The sequence below is a fragment of the Oncorhynchus gorbuscha genome, linkage group LG24 (genome assembly GCF_021184085.1).
Source record: "Oncorhynchus gorbuscha isolate QuinsamMale2020 ecotype Even-year linkage group LG24, OgorEven_v1.0, whole genome shotgun sequence".
NCBI lineage: Eukaryota > Metazoa > Chordata > Actinopteri > Salmoniformes > Salmonidae > Oncorhynchus > Oncorhynchus gorbuscha.
The window spans coordinates 573961-596397 of record NC_060196.1 but is presented as its reverse complement, the minus strand read 5'-3'; the positions used below and the strand labels follow the sequence as shown (position 1 = coordinate 596397).

General features: G+C 44.8%; 1 protein-coding gene across 1 annotated transcript in view; it reads left to right on the top strand.

The window, feature by feature from the left end:
• LOC124013008 (von Willebrand factor A domain-containing protein 7-like) overlaps positions 1-18792 on the top strand; it is a 63077-nt gene extending 44285 nt beyond the window's left edge. The window contains exons 18-19 of the mRNA XM_046327113.1: positions 14919-15218; positions 17021-18792. Coding sequence (XP_046183069.1) covers positions 14919-15218; positions 17021-17422 — 702 coding nt within the window. The 3' untranslated portion in view covers positions 17423-18792. The remainder of the gene's footprint in view (positions 1-14918; positions 15219-17020) is intronic.
• Positions 18793-22437: the final 3645 nt, after the last annotated feature.

Genomic DNA, 22437 nt, shown 5'->3' with positions numbered 1-22437 from the left:
GGAAGGGGGAAGGGGGGGGGGGTATTGCAGGAAGGAAGGAGGGAGGCGTTCTTGGAATGTTAGAGAAAAGTATGACAGCAGGTTAAAAAGGAGGGACAAAGAGAGAAATCTGCTGCCACCTCTGGCTTCATATGATAATGAGGTCATTAAGGGTTTACAGGGAGTCTAAAGGGCAGACAGAGAGGGACACAAACACATATAATCTCCGATGTTCAACAGAGCGAGATAAAGCAGAAAAGTCTGAGGGAATTATGTATGGGTAAGAGAAAGGACCACCACGCCCATTTAGGGTTTAGGTGTGTGTGTGTGTGTATGTATGTGTGTGTGCGTGTGTGTGTGTGTGTGGGGGGTTAATGATTTGTGGTGGTAAATGATGTCCCTTGACAATTTAGTTAACTGTTATTTTATAAGAAAATATTGTGATTTGGTTCGGTAGATGTCAGCACCCCGACCTGCAGTGACTGTGCCAGTGGGGGGTTCTGTTCCAACTCCATCCTGCCTAACATTCTTAATGAGAAGAAACTCACCTCTGGGTACATGGGGATCTTCTCCGCAGCTAAGCCTAAAGGTATACACACACACACATACACACACACACACACGCTACCTTCCCCAGATACCCACACACTCTCTGTATAACACCCATCATCACCTCTCCTCCCCCAGGTAAGTGTAGTCATGGAGGTGCAGCTGACCTGACCAGCTCTGAGGTTCCTCGTGGGGGCATCAGCAAGGATGAGCGTCGCTCTGACAACGTGGCCCTGCACACTGCTGCTGTCACCGTGGCAACGACCGCAACCCTCCGGCTGCTGGACGACATCCGGGGAGCCGCCGGTGACAACAACTACCTACGGTACGGAGAGGGGTAGAGGGAGGTGAAGGAGAGGAAGGGGTAGAGGAGGGTGAAGGAGAGGAGAGGGGTAGAGGAGGGTGAAGGAGAGGAGAGGGGTAGAGGAGTGAAGGAGAGGAGAAGGGTAGAGGAGGGTGACGGAGAGGAAGGGGTAGAGGGGGTGAAGGAGAGGAGAGGGGTAGAGGAGGGTGAAGGAGAGGGGTAGAGGAGGGTGAAGGAGAGGAGTGGGGTAGAGGAGGGTGAAGGAGAGAAGAGGGGTAGAGGGGGTGAAGGAGAGGAGAGGGGTAGAGGAGGGTGAAGGAGAGGAGAGGGGTAGAGTGGGGTGAAGGAGAGGAGAGGGGGTGAAGGGGAAGAGAGGGGTAGAGGGAGGTGAAGGAGAGGAGAGGAGTAGAGGGGTGAAGGAGAGGAGAGTGGTAGAGGGGGTGAAGGAGAGGAGAGGAGTAGAGGGGTGAAGGAGACGAGAGTGGTAGAGGGGGTGAAGGGGAGGAGAGGGGTGAAGGGGAAGAGAGGGGTAGAGGGGGTGAAGGAGAGGAGAGGGGTAGAGGGGAGTGAAGTGGGGAGAGGAGAAGAGGGGGAGAAGGGGAGGAGAGGGGTAGAGGGGGGAGAAGGGGAGGAGTGGGCTAGAGGGGGAGAAGGGGAGGAGAGGGGAAGAGGGGGAAATGGGGAGGAGAGGGGGTGAAGGGGAAGAGAGGGGTAGAGGGGGTGAAGGGGGGAGAGGGGTGAAGGGGAAGAGAGGGGTAGAGGGGGTGAAGGAGAGAGAGGGGGAAGAGGGAATTACTCATGTTGAAGTTACTCACAATCTCCTCTTTATCTCTCTCTCTCCCACAGCTTCATGGGCATAGCACGATCGGCAGTGGTTGCTTTTGTGATCGACACCACGGGGAGCATGAAGGATGACATCCTTGAAGCCAAGAGAGTTGTCAATGAGATCATCAACAGCAAAAAGGGAACACAGGATGAGCCCTCCCAGTACATCCTGGTCCCATTCAACGACCCAAGTAAAGCTGGCTTTACACTCCACCAAGCATTCTCCTTAGCAAAACATCACTGACAAACTCTGGCATTCACCGAAATGCTGGTGCGGTTTGTAGTTAAGTCAGGAAGTGGTTAGTGATCAGTGTGTGTTTGTGTGTGTGTGTAGAGTTCGGACCCCTAATAAGAACGACAAACCCTGATGTTATGAAAACAGAGATCGCTAAACTCAAAGCTGATGGAGGCGGAGACCTCCCTGAGATGTGCTTATCAGGCCTACAGGTACAGTGATTGACATGGCTATATTCCAATCAGATTTCAGATATAATCCCATTCCTTTTTTATAATGCACCTGACAATAAATAAAGATACTAAGCATTCTCCCTCTCCCTCTCCCTCTCCCTCTCCCTCTCCCTCTCCCTCTCCCTCTCCCTCTCCCTCTCCCTCTCCCTCTCCCCCTCTCTCCCTCTCTCTCTCTCTCTCTCTCTCTCCAGTTGGCGCTGACCGGTGCTCCAGCGTCGTCCCACATCTATGTTTTCACAGATGCCGTTGCCAAGGACATTGCGTTAAGGGACACCATCTTGGCCCTGATCAGGAGTACCAAGTCAACCGTGAGCACTTCCTGTTTTAGAAGAAACCATGTCCTGCAGTTCAGGATCTTATTAATTAGGTCACACAGTAGCAAAACGCAGCAAAATGTTTTCCAACGGCAAACAAAAACAAGCCATTCTTATCGGAGAGGTAGACACTCCCTTTTTTCTTTCATTCTTCGTTTGGTGCCTAATGAATACGACCAGGCAAACTCTCTCAAACACACCTGTGTCTCTCCAGGTGTCTTTCTTCATGACTGGTGATGGTGCTGGTGCTAGAAGGAGGAGAAGTGGAGTAGAGTCCAGGGCAGCTACATTCGAGACCTACAAGGACCTGGCGCTGGCGTCTGGTGGTCAGGCCATTGGAGTCACCAAGGAAAATCTGCCCCAGGCCACTGACGTCATCATCGACTCCTCCACCTCCGCTCTGGTGAGTCAACACTGGTGGCCATTTTGTTTTAGATGAGTAGTTGATTTGAAATCATTTAAAACTTAATCAATTAAAAAACATGTGCTTTATAAACAATGAATTTTAGAAATGCCTAGACATAATTGTTATATCTATGATCATTTTTTATTTTAATTTTAAAAGGCAAGTCAGTTAAGAACAAATTCTTATTTTCAATGACGGCTTAGGAACAGTGGGTTAACTGCCTGTTCAGGGAGAGAACAACAGATTTGTACCTTGTCAGCTCGGGGGTTTGAACTTGCAACCTTCCGGTTACTAGTCCAACGCTCTAAGCACTAGGCTACCCTGCCTACCCTTACAATAAAACAACAACATACCCTTTCTATCCTCCTCTCTCATTCTGTCCTCCTCCTCCTCAGGTGACAGTCCTACAGCGAGCGAGGAACCCAGGCAAAGCTGAGACATTCTCCTTCCTGCTGGATGAGTCTCTGAACAACATCACCATCTACATCACTGGAAAGTCCCTCACCTTCACCCTGAAGAACCCTGCAGGTGGGAACCTCCAACACCTACACACTGATCTAATATCAGTTTTCAGGTAAAGGTTCACCTAACTGAATAGGATGACATTTCCCCTAGACACTGATCAAATATCAGTTTTCAGGTAAAGGTTCACCTAACTGAATAGGATGACATTTCCCCTAGACACTGATCTAAGGTTAGTTTTCCCTCCTTAATGGTTACAGTTGACCTGTTATGCGTGTTTACGTATGTAGCTATCTTAATGTTTTTAAAGCACAAAGCACATTTTAACAAGGTATCGTGAATCAGGTATATCCCATTGACAGTATGTTTGACTGTCATCCTATTTGACTGTCACCCTCCTTGCCCCTACAGGTGTGACCCAGAAACAGAATGAGGCCAACGGGGAACTGGGGACTGTCCAGACGGTGGGCAACCTCTTCCGGGTCCGTCTGGCCTCCAACAAACAGACAGGATTATGGGAAATCAGCATGAACTCCAACCAGCCCTACACACTGAAGGTCACTGGTGAGTTACCATAGAGATACGTCTGTTCTATTAAATATGTGTGTTATGCTCACGCTCAACACTTGTTACGAATCCCTTTTGGCCCGACAGTCTAGGGGGGATGGTAATGAGATCCGTAACATAACTCATGCAAATTATTATTGTGACAAAGTAAAAGTGTGAACGAAATAACCACGACAACAGAAATCTACCGTCAAACTCTAGGTTTATTTATAAACACACGGTAATAGGGGGAGCAGGAAAAGGGGCTGAGCTGGACCCAAGGAAAGAAACAATAAATATACAAAAACACACCCCTAAGCTAGACTAGCCTACTTTAACAACAGCTAACTAACTAACCAAAAATACAGTGGGTGGTCCGCCCAGTTCTAACTAGTGTATTTAACAAAGTTCACCTACGGGTAGTGTATGCCCATGGGCGACTTGTCTTGGTTTCCCCCTTTTCCCACCAGCAAACAAACACCATAAAAAAACAATACTCACAGGTGATGACAAAGTGCTATGGAGGTGCTTTAAACAAAAGAGAGGTTAAGACACAAAGCGAGAGTGAAACACAGAGACCTACAGACATGGCATTTACAGAGAGATTGAGCTAGAGATTGAGCTGAGCTTTAGAACAAACAAATGATGGGGTTTTTAAACCATGGGGAAGGAACTGTGATAGGTCAGGAAATAGGAGGAGGTGTGTCTTCTGATTGTTGACTGATTGGGGAGTGATGATTTTCACCTGTGAAGGGAGAAGGAGAGAAAAGAAACACACACACACAGGATAACTGTATCCGTAACAACACTAGATGGCAGCATGGATACACACAGAGCCCAGACCTGGGGTTAAAACCTGTTAGAGACACCAGTTCCCATTTGGGAACGCGCCCCCACCCCCCAGCTGGAATGTGGCGCAGGGAACGCAAGAAATATTCCTAAAAATATTTTACCTCCACACATTAACAAGTAAAATAGCTCAAATGAAAGATAAACAAGTTGTTTATCTAGCCAGCAAGTCAGATTTCTAAAATGTTTTACGGCGAAAACATAGCACATATTTATGTAAATAGCTCATTTGCATAGCCAAGTAGGAAAAAATATGCAATCAACAAACGCAGGATTAAAAGAAAAATCATTTCACTAACCTTTTGAAATCTTCATCAGATGACAGTAATATAACATGTTACACAGTACATTCATTTTTTTTTTCAATAATATGCTATATATATCCATAAATCTCTGTTTACAATGATGCATCGTTCAAAAAATGCTACTCAAATGTCCTGAGAAATGACGATAGCCCCGGCAGATAACGTCAGCTAACAAGGAATACACATCATAAACTTTGACTAAATATGCATGTTTTACATATGTATAGCAAGATACACTTCTTCTAAATGCAATTGCATTGTTACATTTAATTTTAACGTTACATTTTTGCGTTCACTAGACTATAATATGGAGTCGGCACTCCCACAGTAGCATAATGACTCCTTTATCTTGGAGTCGACAGAAACCCAAAATTAATACATTAAATATTCCCTTACCTTTGTTGTTCTTCCATCAAACGACCTGGAAGGGATTATACTTACCAAACCAGCGTTTAGTTTTCAAGTCTACGTCTTTCGGTTCTCAAAATACCCACATTTCGGTCGAAATTTACGCAAAATTGAAGTAGTTGCGCACCAAAACGTTGAAATTATATATTATATGTCTAGTTAACTTGTCAAACTAACTTCATAATCAAGCGTTAACATGTTATAAAGGTGTACAGCAATTTTGAGAACAAACAGAAACACAGGCACCGTTCAATCGATCTTGGAAGAAAGAGAGGACTTGACCACTGCGCACAGAAAAGTGACAGCTGTTTTTGATTGACTGGGAGCTTACCGCGTGCTCAAACTCTCGCGAGCGGGCGATTCTCACAATGACGAGCCCCATTGAAAGCTGAGATCACGCTGAACACGTGGAGACTGTTCTGGGAGCTGTAACTGTTTGTGGAGGGTGTTTGTGATGACGTCAAAGGTGGCCCAACTTTTCAGATGAGAAGAGATAGTTTGGGAGAATGCATATTTTGAGAGTTCTGCTTTACACAGAGACACAATTTAAACGGTTTTAAAAGCTTTAGAGTGTTTTCTATTCAATAATATTTTTTATTTGCATATATTAGCAACTTTTGACAAAAAATAATTATGTTTACCATGGGCACGCAATTACTCCAGCGGGGGCAGTAGACAGCCCTATCCCTAAAAGGTTAAATAATCCATTCAAATGTGTCACATGCACCAAATAAACTCAAAAAAAGAAAAGTCAATTTTTAAGGGCCATGTCTTTCAAAGATAATTCGTAAAAATCCAAATTACTTCACAGATCTTCATTGTAAAGGGTTTAACCTGTTAGTCCTACCCACACCGTATTCGGTAGCGTAATCATAGCCTCAAGCTCATTACCATAACGCAACGTTAGCGATTTCTAAAAATCGCAAATGAAATGAAATAAATATGCCTATCCTCAAGCTTATCCTTTTCTTAACAATCCTGTCGTCTCAGATTTTCAAAATATGCTTTAGAACCAGAGAAAATCAATAATTTGTGTAAGAGTGGTGATAGCTAGCTTAGCATTTAGCGTTAGCATTTAGCACGCAACATATTCACAAAAACCAGCAAAGGGATCAAATAAAATAATTTACCTTTGAAGAACTTCAGATGTTTCAATGAGGAGACTCTCAGTTACATAGCAGATGTCCAGTTTTTCCTGAAAGATGCTTGTGTAGGACACAACGTTCCGTTTTGTTACTATGCATTTGGCTACCGAAACTAACCGAAAATTCAGTCACCTACACGTCAAACTTTTTCCGAATTAACTCCATAATATCGACTGAAACATGGAAAACGTTGTTTGAATCCATCCTCAAGGTGTTTTGTCATATATCTCTTCATTGAAATGCCATTCCTGGAAGCCTGCATTGTTCTCAGATTCGGATGGAAAAATACTGGTAGGTGACTTTTGCGCACCAATTTCCACGCAGACACCGTGCGGGACCCCTGGTAAATGTAGTCTCTTATGGTCAATCTTCCAATGATATGCCTACAAATACGTCACAATGCTGCAGACACCTTGGGGAAACGATAGGAAGTGTCCGTTCATTCCTGTCGCATTCACAGCCATATAAGGCGATCATGGAAAACGTGCCATCAGAAATCCTGTTGATTTCCTGGTTGCTCAAACATCTTGGTTTTGCCTGTAGGTTATGTTTTAAGGCACTCACAGTAAAAATCTTTGCAGTTCTGGAAACGTCAGAGTGTCTTCTTTCCAAAACTATCAATTCCAAGCATCTTTTCGTGACAAAATATTGCGCTAAAAACGGGCACGTCTTTTTATCCAAAAATGAAATACTGCCCCTAGAGTCTTAACCGGTTAAGCACTGTTTCCCATGCTTGTTCAATGAACCATAAACAATTAATGAACATGCACCTGTGGAACGGTCGTTAAGACATAACAGCTTACAGACGGTAGGCAATTATGGTCACAGTTATGAAAACTTAGGACACTACAGAGGCCTTTCAACTGACTCAGAAGAAAGATGCCCAGGGTCCCTGCTCATCTGTGCGAACGTGCCTTAGGACTGCAGATGTGGCCAGACGCCTAAGACAGCGCAACAGGGAGACAGAGCGGACAGCTGATCGTCATTGCAGTGTCAGACCACGTGTAACAACACCTGCACAGGATCGGTACATCCGAACATCACACCTGCAGAAACAGGATGGCAACAACAACTGCCTGAGTTACACCAGGAACGCATAATCCCTCCATCAGTGCTCAGACTGTTCGTAATAGGCTGAGAGAGAATGGACTGAGGGCTTGTAGGTATGTTGTAAGGCAGGTCCTCACCAGACATCACATCACCGTCAACAACGTTGCCTATGGGCACAAACCCATCGTCGCTGGACCAGACTGAGGACTGGCAAAAAGTGCTCTTCACTGATGAGTCACGGTTTTGTCTCACCAGGGATGATGGTCGGATTCACATCTATCGTCAAAGGAATGAGCATTACGCCGAGGCCTGTACTCTGGAGCGGGATCGATTTGGAGTTGGTCTGGGGAGGTGTGTCACAGCATCATCGGATTGAGCTTGTTGTCATTGCAGGCAATCTCAACGCTGTGCGTTACAGGGAAGATATCCTCCTCCCTCGTGTGGTACCCTTCCTGCAGGCTCATCCTGACATGACCCTCCAGCATGATAATTTCACCAGCCATACTAGTCGTTCTTTGCGTGATTTCCTGCAAGACAGGAATGTCAGTGTTCTGCCATGGCCAGCGAAGAGCCGGGTCTCAATTCCATTGAGAAGTCTGGGACCTGTTGGATCGGAGGGTGAGGCCTACGGCCATTCCCTCCAAAAATGTCCGGGAACTTACAGGTGCCTTGGTGGAGGAGTGGGATAACATCTCACAGCAAGAACTGGCAAATCTGGTGCAGTCCATGAGGAGGAGATGCACTGCAGTACTTAATGCAGCTGGTGGCCACACCAAATCCTGACAGTTACTTTTGATTTTGACCTCCACTTTCTTCAGGGACACATTGTTCAATTTCTGTTCGTCACGTCCGTGGAACTTGTTCAGTTTATGTCTCAGTTGTTGAATCTTGATATCTTCATACAAATATTTACACATTAAGTTTGCTGAAAATAAACGCAGCTAACAGTGAGGATGTTTTTATTTTTGCTGAGTCTACAACAGGTGTAGGTAGACCTTACCGTAAAATGCTTACTCATGAGCCCTTAACCAACCATTCAGTTTTAAAAAGTAAGTAATAAAAAGCAAGAAAAAAACTGGTTCCGAGTCAACCCAGAATTTGTAGGAAACTGGTTGTAATGAATCAAACGGAGGCCCAGCTACAATAGTCAGGAATGTTTATTTATGAGAGCTCTGGTCATAATACCATGTACATTGGTTTATATACCACTCATTTCATCATAAATGTCCCTCCTCCTCTCAGATACAATGGAAATATAGTTCACAAGCCTTCTCACATTGTCTGCCACCTGTTAAACAATCTACTACAAGCCCAAGACCATAGTCTGGCTTTTTTATGGCGGTTTTTGAGCAGTGGCTTCTTCCTTGCTGAGCGGCCTTTCAGGTTATATCGATATAGGACTCGTTTTACTGTGGATATAGGTACTTTTGTACCTGTTTCCTCCAGCAACTTCACAAGGTCCTTTACTGTTGTTCTGGAATTGATTTGCACTTTTCGCACCAGAGTACGTTTATCTCTAGATGACAGAACGTGCCTCCCTCCGGAGCGGTATGACGGCTGCGTGGTCCCATGGTGTTTATACTTGCGTACTATTGTTTGTATAGATTAACTTGGTACCTTCAGGTGTTTGGAAATTTCTCCCAATAATGAACCAGTCTTGTGGATGTCTAGAATTGTTTTCTGAGGTCTTGGCTGATTTCTTTTGATTTTCCCATAATGTCAAGCAAAGAGGTGCTGAGTTTGAAGGTAGGCTTTGAAATACATCCACAGGTACAACTCCAAATGACTCAAATGATGTCAGTTAGCCTATAAGAAGCTTCTAAAGCCATGACATATTTTTCTGGAATTTTCCAAGCTGTTTAAAGGCACAGTCGACTTAGTGTATGTCAACTTCTGACCCACTGGAATTGTGATACAGTGAATTATAAGTGAAATAATGTTTGGTCATGGTGGATGGGTGGGTGTATTACGCAATCTTCTCGCATCCCAAAGGTTGCTTGTTCATAACTCACCAGAACAATTTGAGCTAATTAGCAACTACTTAGCAACTACTTAGCATGTTAGCAACTACTTAGCATGTTAGCAACTACTTAGCATGTTAGCAACTACTTAGCATGTTAGCAACTACTTAGCATGTTAGCAACTACTTAGCATGTTAGCAACTACTTAGCATGTTAGCTAACGCTTCCCCTTACCTTAACCCTTTTAGCTAACTCATTACCTAACCCTAACCATAACTATTTTAAATCATGTACAAATATGTCAAAAAGTATTTCACCCCAGGTCTGTTAGAGCCATAAGAGAAGGGAGAGAATACAGCCCTGACTGTGTGTGTGTGTGTGTGTGTGTGTGTGTGTGTGTGTGTGTGTGTGTGTGTGTGTGTGTGTGTGTGTGTGTGTGTGTGTGTGTGTGTGTGTGTGTGTGTGTGTGTGTGTGTGTGTGTGTGTGTGTGTGTGTGTGTGTGTGTGTGTGTGTGTGTGTGTGTGTGTGTGTGTGTGTGTGTGTGTGTCCAGGTCAGAGTACCATTGCCTTCATTTATGACTTTGTGGAGACTTTCGAGGGACCTCACCCAGGATACGCCCTCATCTCTGGCCGTCCAAAAGCAGGTAAGTCACTACAACATCATCTTAATCATCATCATTACCATATAATATAATAATAATAATATATCATTTACCGCTTTTATCAAGTCAGGCATAATCTGTCAATCACCCAATTTTAGCGCCATCAAGCAGGTAATCTGTCAATCACAATTTTACTAAGGCGACATCATGGCGACATCATCTACATGAATGCAGCTGCCACTTCATTAAAGCCGTTAGAGGCTTGATCATTGCGATCATTATGATCATTGCTCACATCGTTTTTCTCACTGGCGAGAGGTTTTGCATCGCTGCATTCTCTATCAGAAAGTAGGCTGGCCCTCTTTGATGTTGTGTGGGTCAAAACAATGCATTATGTTCATTTATAAAGCCGATTTAATCAAAGTCATAAAAAGCCATTAATTGTAATTTGTAATAATCGATGTCAACAGTTACATAGCCACACCCTTCAAGATAATTTTCCTTCTCTCTCAATTCAATTCAATTCAATTCAATTCAAGGGCTTTATTGGCATGGGAAACATGTGTTAACATTGCCAAAGCAAGTGAGGTAGACAACATACAAAGTGAATATATAAAGTGAAAAACAACAAAAATGAACAGTTAACATTACACATACAGAAGTTTCAAAACAGTAAAGACATTACAAATGTCATATTATATATATATATACAATGTACAAATAGTTAAAGGACACAAGATAAAATGAATAAGCATAAATATGGGTTGTATTTACAATGGTGTTTGTTCTTCACTGGTTGCCCTTTTCTCGTGGCAACAGGTCACAAATCTTGCTGCTGTGATGGCACACTGTGCAATTTCACCCAGTAGATATGGGAGTTTTTCAAAATTGGATTTGTTTTCGAATTCTTTGTGGATCTGTGTGATCTGGGGGAAATATGTCTCTCTAATATGGTCATACATTGGGCAGGAGGTTAGGAAGTGCAGCTCAGTTTCCACCTCATTTTGTGGGCAGTGAGCACATAGCCTGTCTTCTCTTGAGAGCCATGTCTGCCTACGGCGGCCTTTCTCAATTGCAAGGCTATGCTCACTGAGTCTGTACATAGTCAAAGCTTTCCTTAATTTTGGGTCAGTCACAGTGGTTAGGTATTCTGCCGCTGTGTACTCTCTGTTTAGGGCCAAATAGCATTCTAGTTTGCTCTGTTTTTTTGTTAATTCTTTCCAATGTGTTAAGTAATTATCTTTTTGTTTTCTCATGATTTGGTTGGGTCTAATTGTGCTGTTGTCCTGGGGTTCTGTAGGGTGTGCTTGTGTTTGTGAACAGAGCCCCAGGACCAGCTTGCTTAGGGGACTCTTCTCCAGGTTCATCTCTCTGTAGGTGATGGCTTTGTTATGGAAGGTTTGTGAATCGCTTCCTTTTAGGTGGTTGTAGAATTTAATGGCTCTTTTATGGATTTTGATAATTAGTGGGTATCGGCCTAATTCTGCTCTGCATGCATTATTTGGTGTTTTACGTTGTACACGGAGGATATTTTTGCAGAATTCTGCGTGCAGAGTCTCAATTTGGTGTTTGTCCCATTTTGTGAAGTCTTGGTTGGTGAGCGGACCCCAGACCTCACAACCATAAAGGGCAATGGGCTCTATGACTGATTCAAGTATTTTTAGCCAAATCCTCTCTCTCTCTCCCTCTTTTTCTCTCCCTACCCCTACACTCGTCCTCCTCTCTCTCTCTCCCTCTTTTTCTCTCCCTACCCCTACACTCGTCCTCCTCTCTCTCTCTCCCTCTTTTTCTCTCCCTACCCCTACACTCGTCCTCCTCTCTCTCTCTCTCCCTCTTTTTCTCTCCCTACCCCTACACTCGTCCTCCTCTCTCTCTCTCTCTCCCTCTTTTTCTCTCCCTACCCCTACACTCATCCTCCTCTCTCTCTATCCCTCTTTTTCTCTCCCTACCCCTACACTCATCCTCCTCTCTCTCTATCCCTCTTTTTCTCTCCCTACCCCTACACTCATCCTCCTCTCTCTCTATCCCTCTTTTTCTCTCCCTACCCCTACACTCGTCCTCCTCTCTCTCTCTCTCTCTCTCCCTCTTTTTCTCTCCCTACCCCTACACTCGTCCTCCTCTCTCTCTCTCTCTCCCTCTTTTTCTCTCCCTACCCCTACACTCGTCCTCCTCTCTCTCTCTCCCTCTCTTTCCCTCCGTTCCTCCTCTCTTCTCTCCTTCTCCCAGGTATGCCTGCCATGCTGTTGGTATCAGTGTTGGGCAGAAAGGGCCCAGCCTCTGTCAAGGTGGCCAACGTTGCCTTGGTGACAGTGTCAGGGTCAGAGGTCGTAAGTGGGGCCCTGGAAGACATGGGCAACGGGAAGTTCCTAGTTACGGTAACCAAGGTCCCTGCGGGGGAGTTTGTGTTGCTGTTGAACGGGACAGACGTGGTCTCCTCCACCGTGTTCCAGAGACAGTCCACCACTCAGATGTCCGTCTCCAAGGTTACCATCAAGGTAAGTTTACATTGAAAAACGCCTTTCATTTGTAAATGGTGAAGGAGTCTGTCTATACTGCATGTTGGGATAGTGTTAGACAAAAACCATGGTCATAGACATTTTCAAAAGTGGACCTCACAACAGCTCCTCAACAATTCCTCTTTCGTGTTCTTCTTGTCTTCTCAGGCCGTGGTGGACAGAAGCATGGAGCCTGGTAAACCCTTCACCCTTCCCTTCACCGTCATGACCGACGCCACTGGAGGCAGCTACAAAATCAGTGCCAGAAACGACCGAGACTTAGAAATGAACGTCCCTAGCAGGTAGGGATCAGGGCTGGAATATCCTGAGACTGGTCCCAGATCTGTTTGTATGGTCTTTTGTATGGTTATCTGTTCAAAAACAGCTTCTCTATGCTGGAAAAATGACTCAACATGACTAATTATTGTCCTCTCTTGGCATCACTTGTATTGACACTTAATGCTAACCCACTTAATGCTAACCCACTTAATGCTAACCCACTTAATGCTAACCCACTTAATGCTAACCCACTTAATGCTAACCCACTTAATGCTAACCCACTTAATGCTAACCCACTTAATGCTAACCCACTTAATGCTAACCCATTGCTGCTGCTAACTTATCAGCATCGCTGTGACCACCGGAGGAAACGCCACCGGTGAACTGACCATCACGGTGCCCGCCAACACCCCCTCAGGAACAGACGTCACCGTGACCATCGAGGCTGTGGCCCCGGGCGTCCGACTCCAACTACGCCGTCCTGCGCCTCTCTGTCGTCACCAAGGTAACCTCAGATATGTAGATATATCTACACTGAGTGTAAAAAACATTAAGAACACCTGGTATTTCCATGATATAGACTGAGCAGATGAATCAAGGTGAAAGCTATGATCCCTTATTGATGTCACTTGTTAAATCGACTTCAATCAGTGTAAATGAAGGGGAGGAGACAGGCCCCTCTCTCAAATTTTAGAACCCATTGTGGCCCGCGAGTCAAAAAGTTTGCCCACCTCTGGGTTAGAAGGACTCATAAGCCTTGAGACAATTGAGACATGGATTGTGTATGTGTGTCGTTCAGAGGGTGGAGACTAAATATTTAAGTGCCTATGAGTGGGTTATGGTAGTAGGTGCCAGGCGCATTGGTTTGTGTCAAGAACTGCAATGCTGCTGGGTTTTTTACGCTCAACAGTTTCCTGTGTGTATCAAGAATGGTCCACCACCCAAAGGACATCCAGCCAACTTGACACAACTGTGGGAAGCATTGGAGTCAACATGGGCCAGCATCCCTGTGGAACACTTTCAACACCTTGTAGTGTACATGGGGGGTGTATTATTAGGAAGGTGTTCTTAATGTTTTGTACACTCAGTGTATATACAAATAGATTTAGTAGATATGCTAGAATGTGGATATATAAAGATACACTAGAGAGCTGACAGGCCTATAAGGTCCATCTCCACTCTATGGGCCGTCTCCACTCTATGGGCCGTCTCCACTCTATGGGCCATCTCCACTCTATGGGCCGTCTCCACTCTATGGGCCATCTCCACTCTATGGGCCATCTCCACTCTATGGGCCCGTCTCCACTCTATGGGCCATCTCCACTCTATGGGCCATCTCCACTCTATGGGCCATCTCCACTCTATGGGCCATCTCCACTCTATGGGCCATCTCCACTCTATGGGCCATCTCCACTCTATGGGCCCGTCTCCACTCTATGGGCCATCTCCACTCTATGGGCCATCTCCACTCTATGGGCCATCTCCACTCTATGGGCCATCTCCACTCTATGGGCCATCTCCACTCTATGGGCATCTCCACTCTATGGGCCATCTCCACTCTATGGGCCATCTCCACTCTATGGGCCGTCTCCACTCTATGGGCCATCTCCACTCTATGGGCCATCTCCACTCTATGGGCCCGTCTCCACTCTATGGGCCCGTCTCCACCGTATGGGCCCGTCTCCACTCTATGGGCCATCTCCACTCTATGGGCCATCTCCACTCTATGGGCCCGTCTCCACCGTATGGGCCCGTCTCCACTGTATGGGCCCGTCCACTTCTAAATAGCCTCCTTTCCTTATCTCTTCTCCCTCTTCACCATGATTACTCGCTCTCTCTCTCTCTCTCTCTCTCTCTCTCTCTCTCTCTCTCTCTCTCTCTCTCTCTCTCTCTCTCTCTCTCTCTCTCTCTCTCTCTCTCTCTCTCTCTCTCTCTCTCTCTCTCTCTCTCTCTCTCTCTCTTTTCTGCAGGTGACAGATTTCACCCCTCCCCAGTGTGAGGTTGTCAGTGTCTCATCGGTCGACTGCCCAGCTGACCCAGCATTCTGTAACTCTGCCTTCTGGCAGCTCTCTGCCAACCTGACAGACGGTGTCAATGGCACAGGCATCACCAGCCTCAAACACCGCCAGGGAGCAGGCAGCCTCACCCACACGGACCTGAAGCAGACGGTTGTTGCAGCAGCATTCAACGCTTCGTGCTGCTCTCTGACAGTGGAGCTGGTGGCGGTGGACAAAGCCATGAATGTCGGCACCTGTCTATACACCACCAAGGTAACCTGGCATCACAGGAGGCTGGTGAGGGAGGACGGCTCATAACAATGGCTGAAATTGAGTGAATGGAATGTTGTCAAATACATGGAAACCATAGAAACGACGTGTTTGATACCGTTCCAGCCATTACTATGAGCCGTCCTCCCCAATTAAGGAGCCACCTGGGGATGTGATCTACTCTAAGTTTTACAGTGATTAGTTTATGAGTGTACTGTTATAAATAGGACATGTGACATCTCTGCAACTTTGAGAAAAAACACTTTGTGCCTGGTCGTCACAAGTTACCACAGCCACAAAGTCATAAACTCTGCCTATTTCTACAATTTATCTTCTTAAAAAAATATATCTTAACCTTAAGCACACTGCTAACCGTGCTAGTGTGCTAAAGTCCAACCTCGAAACATAAATGAAGGAATCAGAACCTGTAAATGGCAGGTGCTTGACAGCCCGCCGTTCTGTTTCGTGGACAAAGAATCTCATTGTTAGGGCGGAGACATAAGCATCATCATATATCCATATTTCTGATGAAAGTTGTTTGATGCTAACCGTAGCTCACGAATGTGAAGTTGTTTGAGTTGGATAAAATTACAAGCCTTTTATTTTATTTAAATTATAATTTAAAAACAAATCTTTCAACAGAAAGCATTTGTGACAATAGATTGTTGTATGAACAATTCCAAAGCTCTGCATGCTAATGGTTAGATCGGCTGTGAAATAATTGTGCGGCAGCACAACTGGCACCTGTACTCTGTATAATTAGTGTCAACTGTGATTAGACTGTGCCTGGCAGTGGTCCCGTGTAGGCTAGAGATTTGAAATCAAAACCCAACCCTCAGGTAAAAAGCCATGACCTCAATTACTCATCTCTGTTTTGATCAAAACTGACTCTATGACCAAAATTATCCTATTTACACTTTGTAGTCAAAAGGCGAGTTCTATTGATCCAGGTTCATTCGACCAAAATGAATAATAATTGTGAAGGTATGCAGGGCATGTGATTCTAACAGCTTGCTAAATCTATATTTCAACTATAAAAAATAATGTGTCTTTGCAGGATCCTTGTCCTTACTTTCCAGAATCCCTGAATTGCTTCGCCTTGAATTTCTGATTGGCTGGATACAAGTTTCAACATCCAATTATTTCAGATTTACTAGAGTGCAAGTTTCATCATGGAGCTGACTGTGGCGACACGTTGGCACATTAGAATGATTAGAATATGCGAGATATGAGTCAATTCTTGCATTCTGTCCATGCAGGCGTTTGCAGGCTCCCTGAGACATGAACCAGATAGGTAGGAGGGCAAACAGGCTGTCTGCAGTTCATTCATCCATTTCCCTAAATGGATCAACTCAACTACTTTATTATTTTAACCAACACTAGGTTTTTAGCTAAAAAGTTGTTGTAGGTGTGACGTCATTCCGTCCAGCTTTTTTTAATGACAAGACCTTCAGTGGAAACGCACTGTAGCAGGCATCCATTTTCTATGCAAATTGCCAACAAAAGATATCTGGACAAGGCGTCATTGTAAATAAGAATTTGTTCTTAACTGACTTACCTAGTTAAATAATATGTATATATTGTTTAATAAAACATGTATTTGACTAATAGCGATGCCTTGTAGGCCATTTACAACCAAGTAAGTCTTTTTTTGAGTTCAGCTCCTCTTTAAGAGTGTTGAAGCTCAGCCGCACAAGTACTCTGGTGGTCAGAGAAAGTGCTACCAAATCTCTGGGCCAGAATTAGACTGATAGAACCCAAGTCTCTCTTTCTCCTCATCACTTAATCTCCCCCCCCCATTGCAGGTGACAGATGTCACCCCTCCCCAGTGTGAGGTGGTCAGCGTCTCGGTGGTCGACTGCCCAGCTGACCCAGCAGCCTGCAGCTCCGCCTTCTGGCAGCTCTCTGCCAACCTGACAGACGGCGTCAATGGCACGGGCATCACCAGAGTCACACACCTCCAGGGAGCAGGCAGCCTCACCCACACGGACCTGAAGCAGACGGTTGTTGCAGCAGCATTCAACGCTTCGTGCTGCTCTCTGACAGTGGAGCTGGTGGCGGTGGACAAAGCCATGAATGTCGGTACCTGTTGGTTTTCCATCGTCCGCAACGCGGGACCGCCCTCCATCGCTCTGTCCCTCCCACTGTTGGTGTGTCTGCTGGTCTCTGCCTTCTTCACTACGTCCTTCACTGACTTACTTATCTGATTTTAACCTCATGGACTGACTGACTGCCAACCTGATACTACCTCTTAAACTTAAAGAAGATACATTTCTCAACCAACTTTCTATTTTTGATGTAAATGGCATGTTTATAGAAGGGTTCAGAATACCTGTTTTGTGATTTCACCTGTTTTTGAGAACTTATCCCAAATAGCAAATGACTTCCTCATCCTCGTTGTGTAGTATGAGGCTCTGAAAAAACAGGAACAAAAGCTCCAAAAACACCCAAATACGTCCTTTTAGAAACGGCAAAGATCTCAGTATAGTGACGCAGGTCTTTAGATGTTGTACACATGAAATTGTACCTTTCAGAACTTTATCCGCAATATTATATTCCTTTTTTTTCGCCACTCGAGACGGTTCCCCTCCTATATCGGGCTTCTGACGATCAACAGAGTTTTATCCTTTCGACAGGAGCGGATTTTGTCTTTCTTTAAACTTTCTTTATTTCATCAAACGATTATGATTCTGTTTAAATTTTTATATAAATGATGATTGCCGAATAATGTTGAAGGTATCACTTAACCATAAAGCTCCCCTCTACATGTGATTCTAAATGCCTACTGCTTGCTAAAGCTATTTCTCAACTATAAACACAATGTTTCTTTGCAGGATCCTTGTTCTGACTTTCCAGAATCCCTGAATTGCTTCGACCTTGATTTTCTGATTGGCTGGATACAAGTTTCAACATCCAATTATTTCAGATCTACTAGAGTGCAAGTTTCACTGTGGCACCGTGGCGATACGTTGGCACATGATGATCATTATTAGAATATGACAAATATCAGTCAAGTCTTGCGTTGTATTCATGCTGGCTTTTGCCTGAGACGTGAAACAGATCGGTTGGAGGGCAGACAGACGATCACCAATGTATTAATTGCCAATTTGCCTAAATGGTTAATGGAAACACTTCAACCACAACGTTTTTATTCAACCCTATAGGTGTGATGTCATTACGTCCATCTGTTTTTATCGACACAAGACAGTTCAGTGGAAACGCGCCGTAGCAGGTCACTTTCTAAATGTCTACAAAACATCACCGGGCAAGTTCATGGAAACATAGCTAGTGATGGCGCAATTGGGCATCAGGTTGCTGTATGATATGATAAGGAAAGCTAATATGTTTATTAACACCTATCCAGGTGTTGTTAGGTCTGGCAGGCATCTGCAAAGTTTTCATCTGGGAACGTACCCAAGGCCACCATGAAAATGAATGTTTCTCGTGTAAAAAAGAGCCAGCAGCTTCTCTCAAGGCAATTTCTCAACATGTTACTTGCACTGTAGTAGTGATGTTTTAATGTTTGTCTCCAGTTTACCTCTCTGGCGTGAATTAAAAGCTCTGCTGTCCTGCTGCACTGGTGACTCGTGTTATTTGTTTTGTTATGGAGGGAGTTTAGTAGCCTTGTGAAACTAGCCTGGGCCCTGTTTCCCAAAGTCATCTTAAGGCTAAATTAATCTTCAGAACCTTTGTAGGAACATCGTTAAATCTGAGCTGTTTGCCCAAACCGTGGTTATTAAAGTTGCACTTGAAAACACTCTGAAGCACTGCCTCGGACCACACGTAGAACAGCTAAGTGCTCCGCTAAATGTTTTGTTGCTCTCCTGTGTCACTTTATACACCGAAGATGTCTGCTAAACATAGAATCACGTCTTTTGTCAATTTCTCTGAGTGTCGATAACTTCAGAATCAAGTTGACTACAAATACAAAGATGACTGCATTCAAATATAAATACATTAGTGGGGCTCTAACATCCAGACAGGTTCCAGGCCTTTTACATTCAGATATTCATGTTCAATCTATTTGGATACTTGTAACCGACGCTACTGTCTATCATTTGTCTCATATTTCATGATGTGTAGCCTAACTTGCGCAACGATGTACCAAATCTGTAGCATCACATCACCACTCTGGAACAACATCACATCACCACTCTGGAACTACATCACCACTCTGGAACAACATCACCACTCTGGAACAACATCACCACTCTGGAACAACATCACCACTCTGGAACAACATCCCATCACCACTCTGGGACAACATCACATCACCACTCTGGAACTACATCACCACTCTGGAACAACATCACCACTCTGGAACAACATCACATCACCACTCTGGGACAACATCACATCACCACTCTGGGACAACATCACCACTCTGGAACTACATCACCACTCTGGAACAACATCCCATCACCACTCTGGAACTACATCACCACTCTGGAACAACATCACATCACCACTCTGGAACAACGTGACATCACCACTCTGGAACAACATGACATCACCACTCTGGAACAACATCACATCACCACTCTGGAACAACATCACCACTCTGGAACAACATGACATCACCACTCTGGAACAACATTACATCACCACTCTGGAACAACATGACATCACCACTCTGGAACAACATGACATCACCACTCTGGAACAACATTACATCACCACTCTGGAACAACATCACATCACCACTCTGGGACAACATCACATCACCACTCTGGGACAACATCACATCACCACTCTGGAACTACATCACCACTCTGGAACAACATCACCACTCTGGAACAACATGACATCACCACTCTGGAACTACATCACCACTCTGGAACAACATCACCACTCTGGAACAACATCACCACTCTGGAACTACATCACCACTCTGGAACTACATCACCACTCTGGAACAACATCACCACTCTGGAACTACATCACCACTCTGGAACAACATCACATCACCACTCTGGAACTACATCACCACTCTGGAACAACATGACATCACCACTCTGGAACAACATCACATCACCACTCTGGGACAACATCACCACTCTGGGACAACATCACATCACCACTCTGGAACTACATCACCACTCTGGAACAACATCACCACTCTGGAACAACATCACATCACCACTCTGGAACAACATCACATCACCACTCTGGAACAACATCACATCACCACTCTGGAACAACATGACATCACCACTCTGGAACAACATCACATCACCACTCTGGAACTACATCACCACTCTGGAACAACATGACATCACCACTCTGGAACAACATCACATCACCACTCTGGGACAACATCACATCACCACTCTGGAACTACATCACCACTCTGGAACAACATCACCACTCTGGGACAACATGAAATCACCACTCTGGAACAACATCACATCACCACTCTGGAACAACATGACATCACCACTCTGGAACAACATGACATCACCACTCTGGAACAACATGACATCACCACTCTGGAACAACATGACATCACCACTCTGGAACAACATCACCACTCTGGAACAACATGACATCCCATCACTCTGGAACAACATGACATCACCACTCTGGAGCAACATGACATCACCACTCTGGAACAACATGACATCACCACTCTGGAACAACATGACATCACCACTCTGGAACAACATGACATCACCACTCTGGAACAATATGACATCACCACTCTCGAACAACATGACATCACCACTCTGGAACAACATGACATCACCACTCTGGAACAACATCCTATCACCACTGTGGAACAACATGACATCACCACTCTGGAACAACATGACATCACCACTCTGGAACAACATGACATCACCACTTTGGAACAACATGACATCACCACTCTGGAACAACATCCTATCACCACTCTGGAACAACATGACATCACCACTCGGGAACAACGTGACATCACCACTCGGGAACAACATGACATCACCACTCTGGAACAACATGACATCACCACTCTGGAACAATATGACATCACCACTCTCGAACAACATGACATCACCACTCTGGAACAACATGACATCACCACTCTGGAACAACATCACATCACCACTCTGGAACAACATCACCACTCTGGAACAACATGACATCACCACTCTGGAACAACATCCCATCACCACTCTGGAACAACATGACATCACCACTCTGGAACAACATGACATCACCACTCGGGAACAACATCCCATCACCACTCTGGGACAACATCACCACTCTGGAACAACATGACATCACCACTCGGGAACAACATCCCATCACCACTCTGGAACAACATGACATCACCACTCGGGAACAACATGACATCACCACTCTGGAACAACATGACATCACCACTCGGGAACAACATCCCATCACCACTCTGGAACAACATGACATCACCACTCTGGAACAACATGACATCACCGCTCTGGATCAAAATCCCGTCACCTCTCTGTTACCTTCAAGTAGGTTTTGGTTTTGCTTGGCATTGTGGATGGAGGATTGACGTAAGCAACAGTCTTTGATTCCAATGTTTGCTAGTTCATATCGAGAGATAGAAAGTTGTGTTTGATAAGCATCTGTGTGTGTGTGTGTGTGTGTGTGTGTGTGTGTGTGTGTGTGTGTGTGTGTGTGTGTGTGTGTGTGTGTGTGTGTGTGTGTGTGTGTGTGTGTGTGTGTGTGTGTGTGTGTGTGTGTGTGTGTGTGTGTGTGTGTGTGTGTGTGTGTGTGTGTGTGTGTGTGTGTGTGTTCAAGTTTGAATGCAGTGAAATCAATTATTTTTGTTTTAAGCCTATCCCAAACCTTAACCCTAACCTTACAAATGAATGAATGCCTAAACTTAACCTTAGACACCACTCTGGAACAACATGACATCACCACTCTGGAACAACATGACATCACCACTCTGGAACATGACATCACCACTCTGGGACAACATCACATCACCACTCTGGAACATGACATCACCACTCTGGAACTACATGACATCACCACTCTGGAACATGACATCACCACTCTGGAACATGACATCACCACTCTGGAACAACATGACATCACCACTCTGGAACATGACATCACCACTCTGGAACTACATTTGACCTTAGGATTTTTGACATATGAGAAACATGGATGAAACTCTAATTCTGACTTGAGACTGTGAGAGTTAGTTGGTCAATTCACCATCTCTTCCGCGTTGTCAACACATGTTGATTCA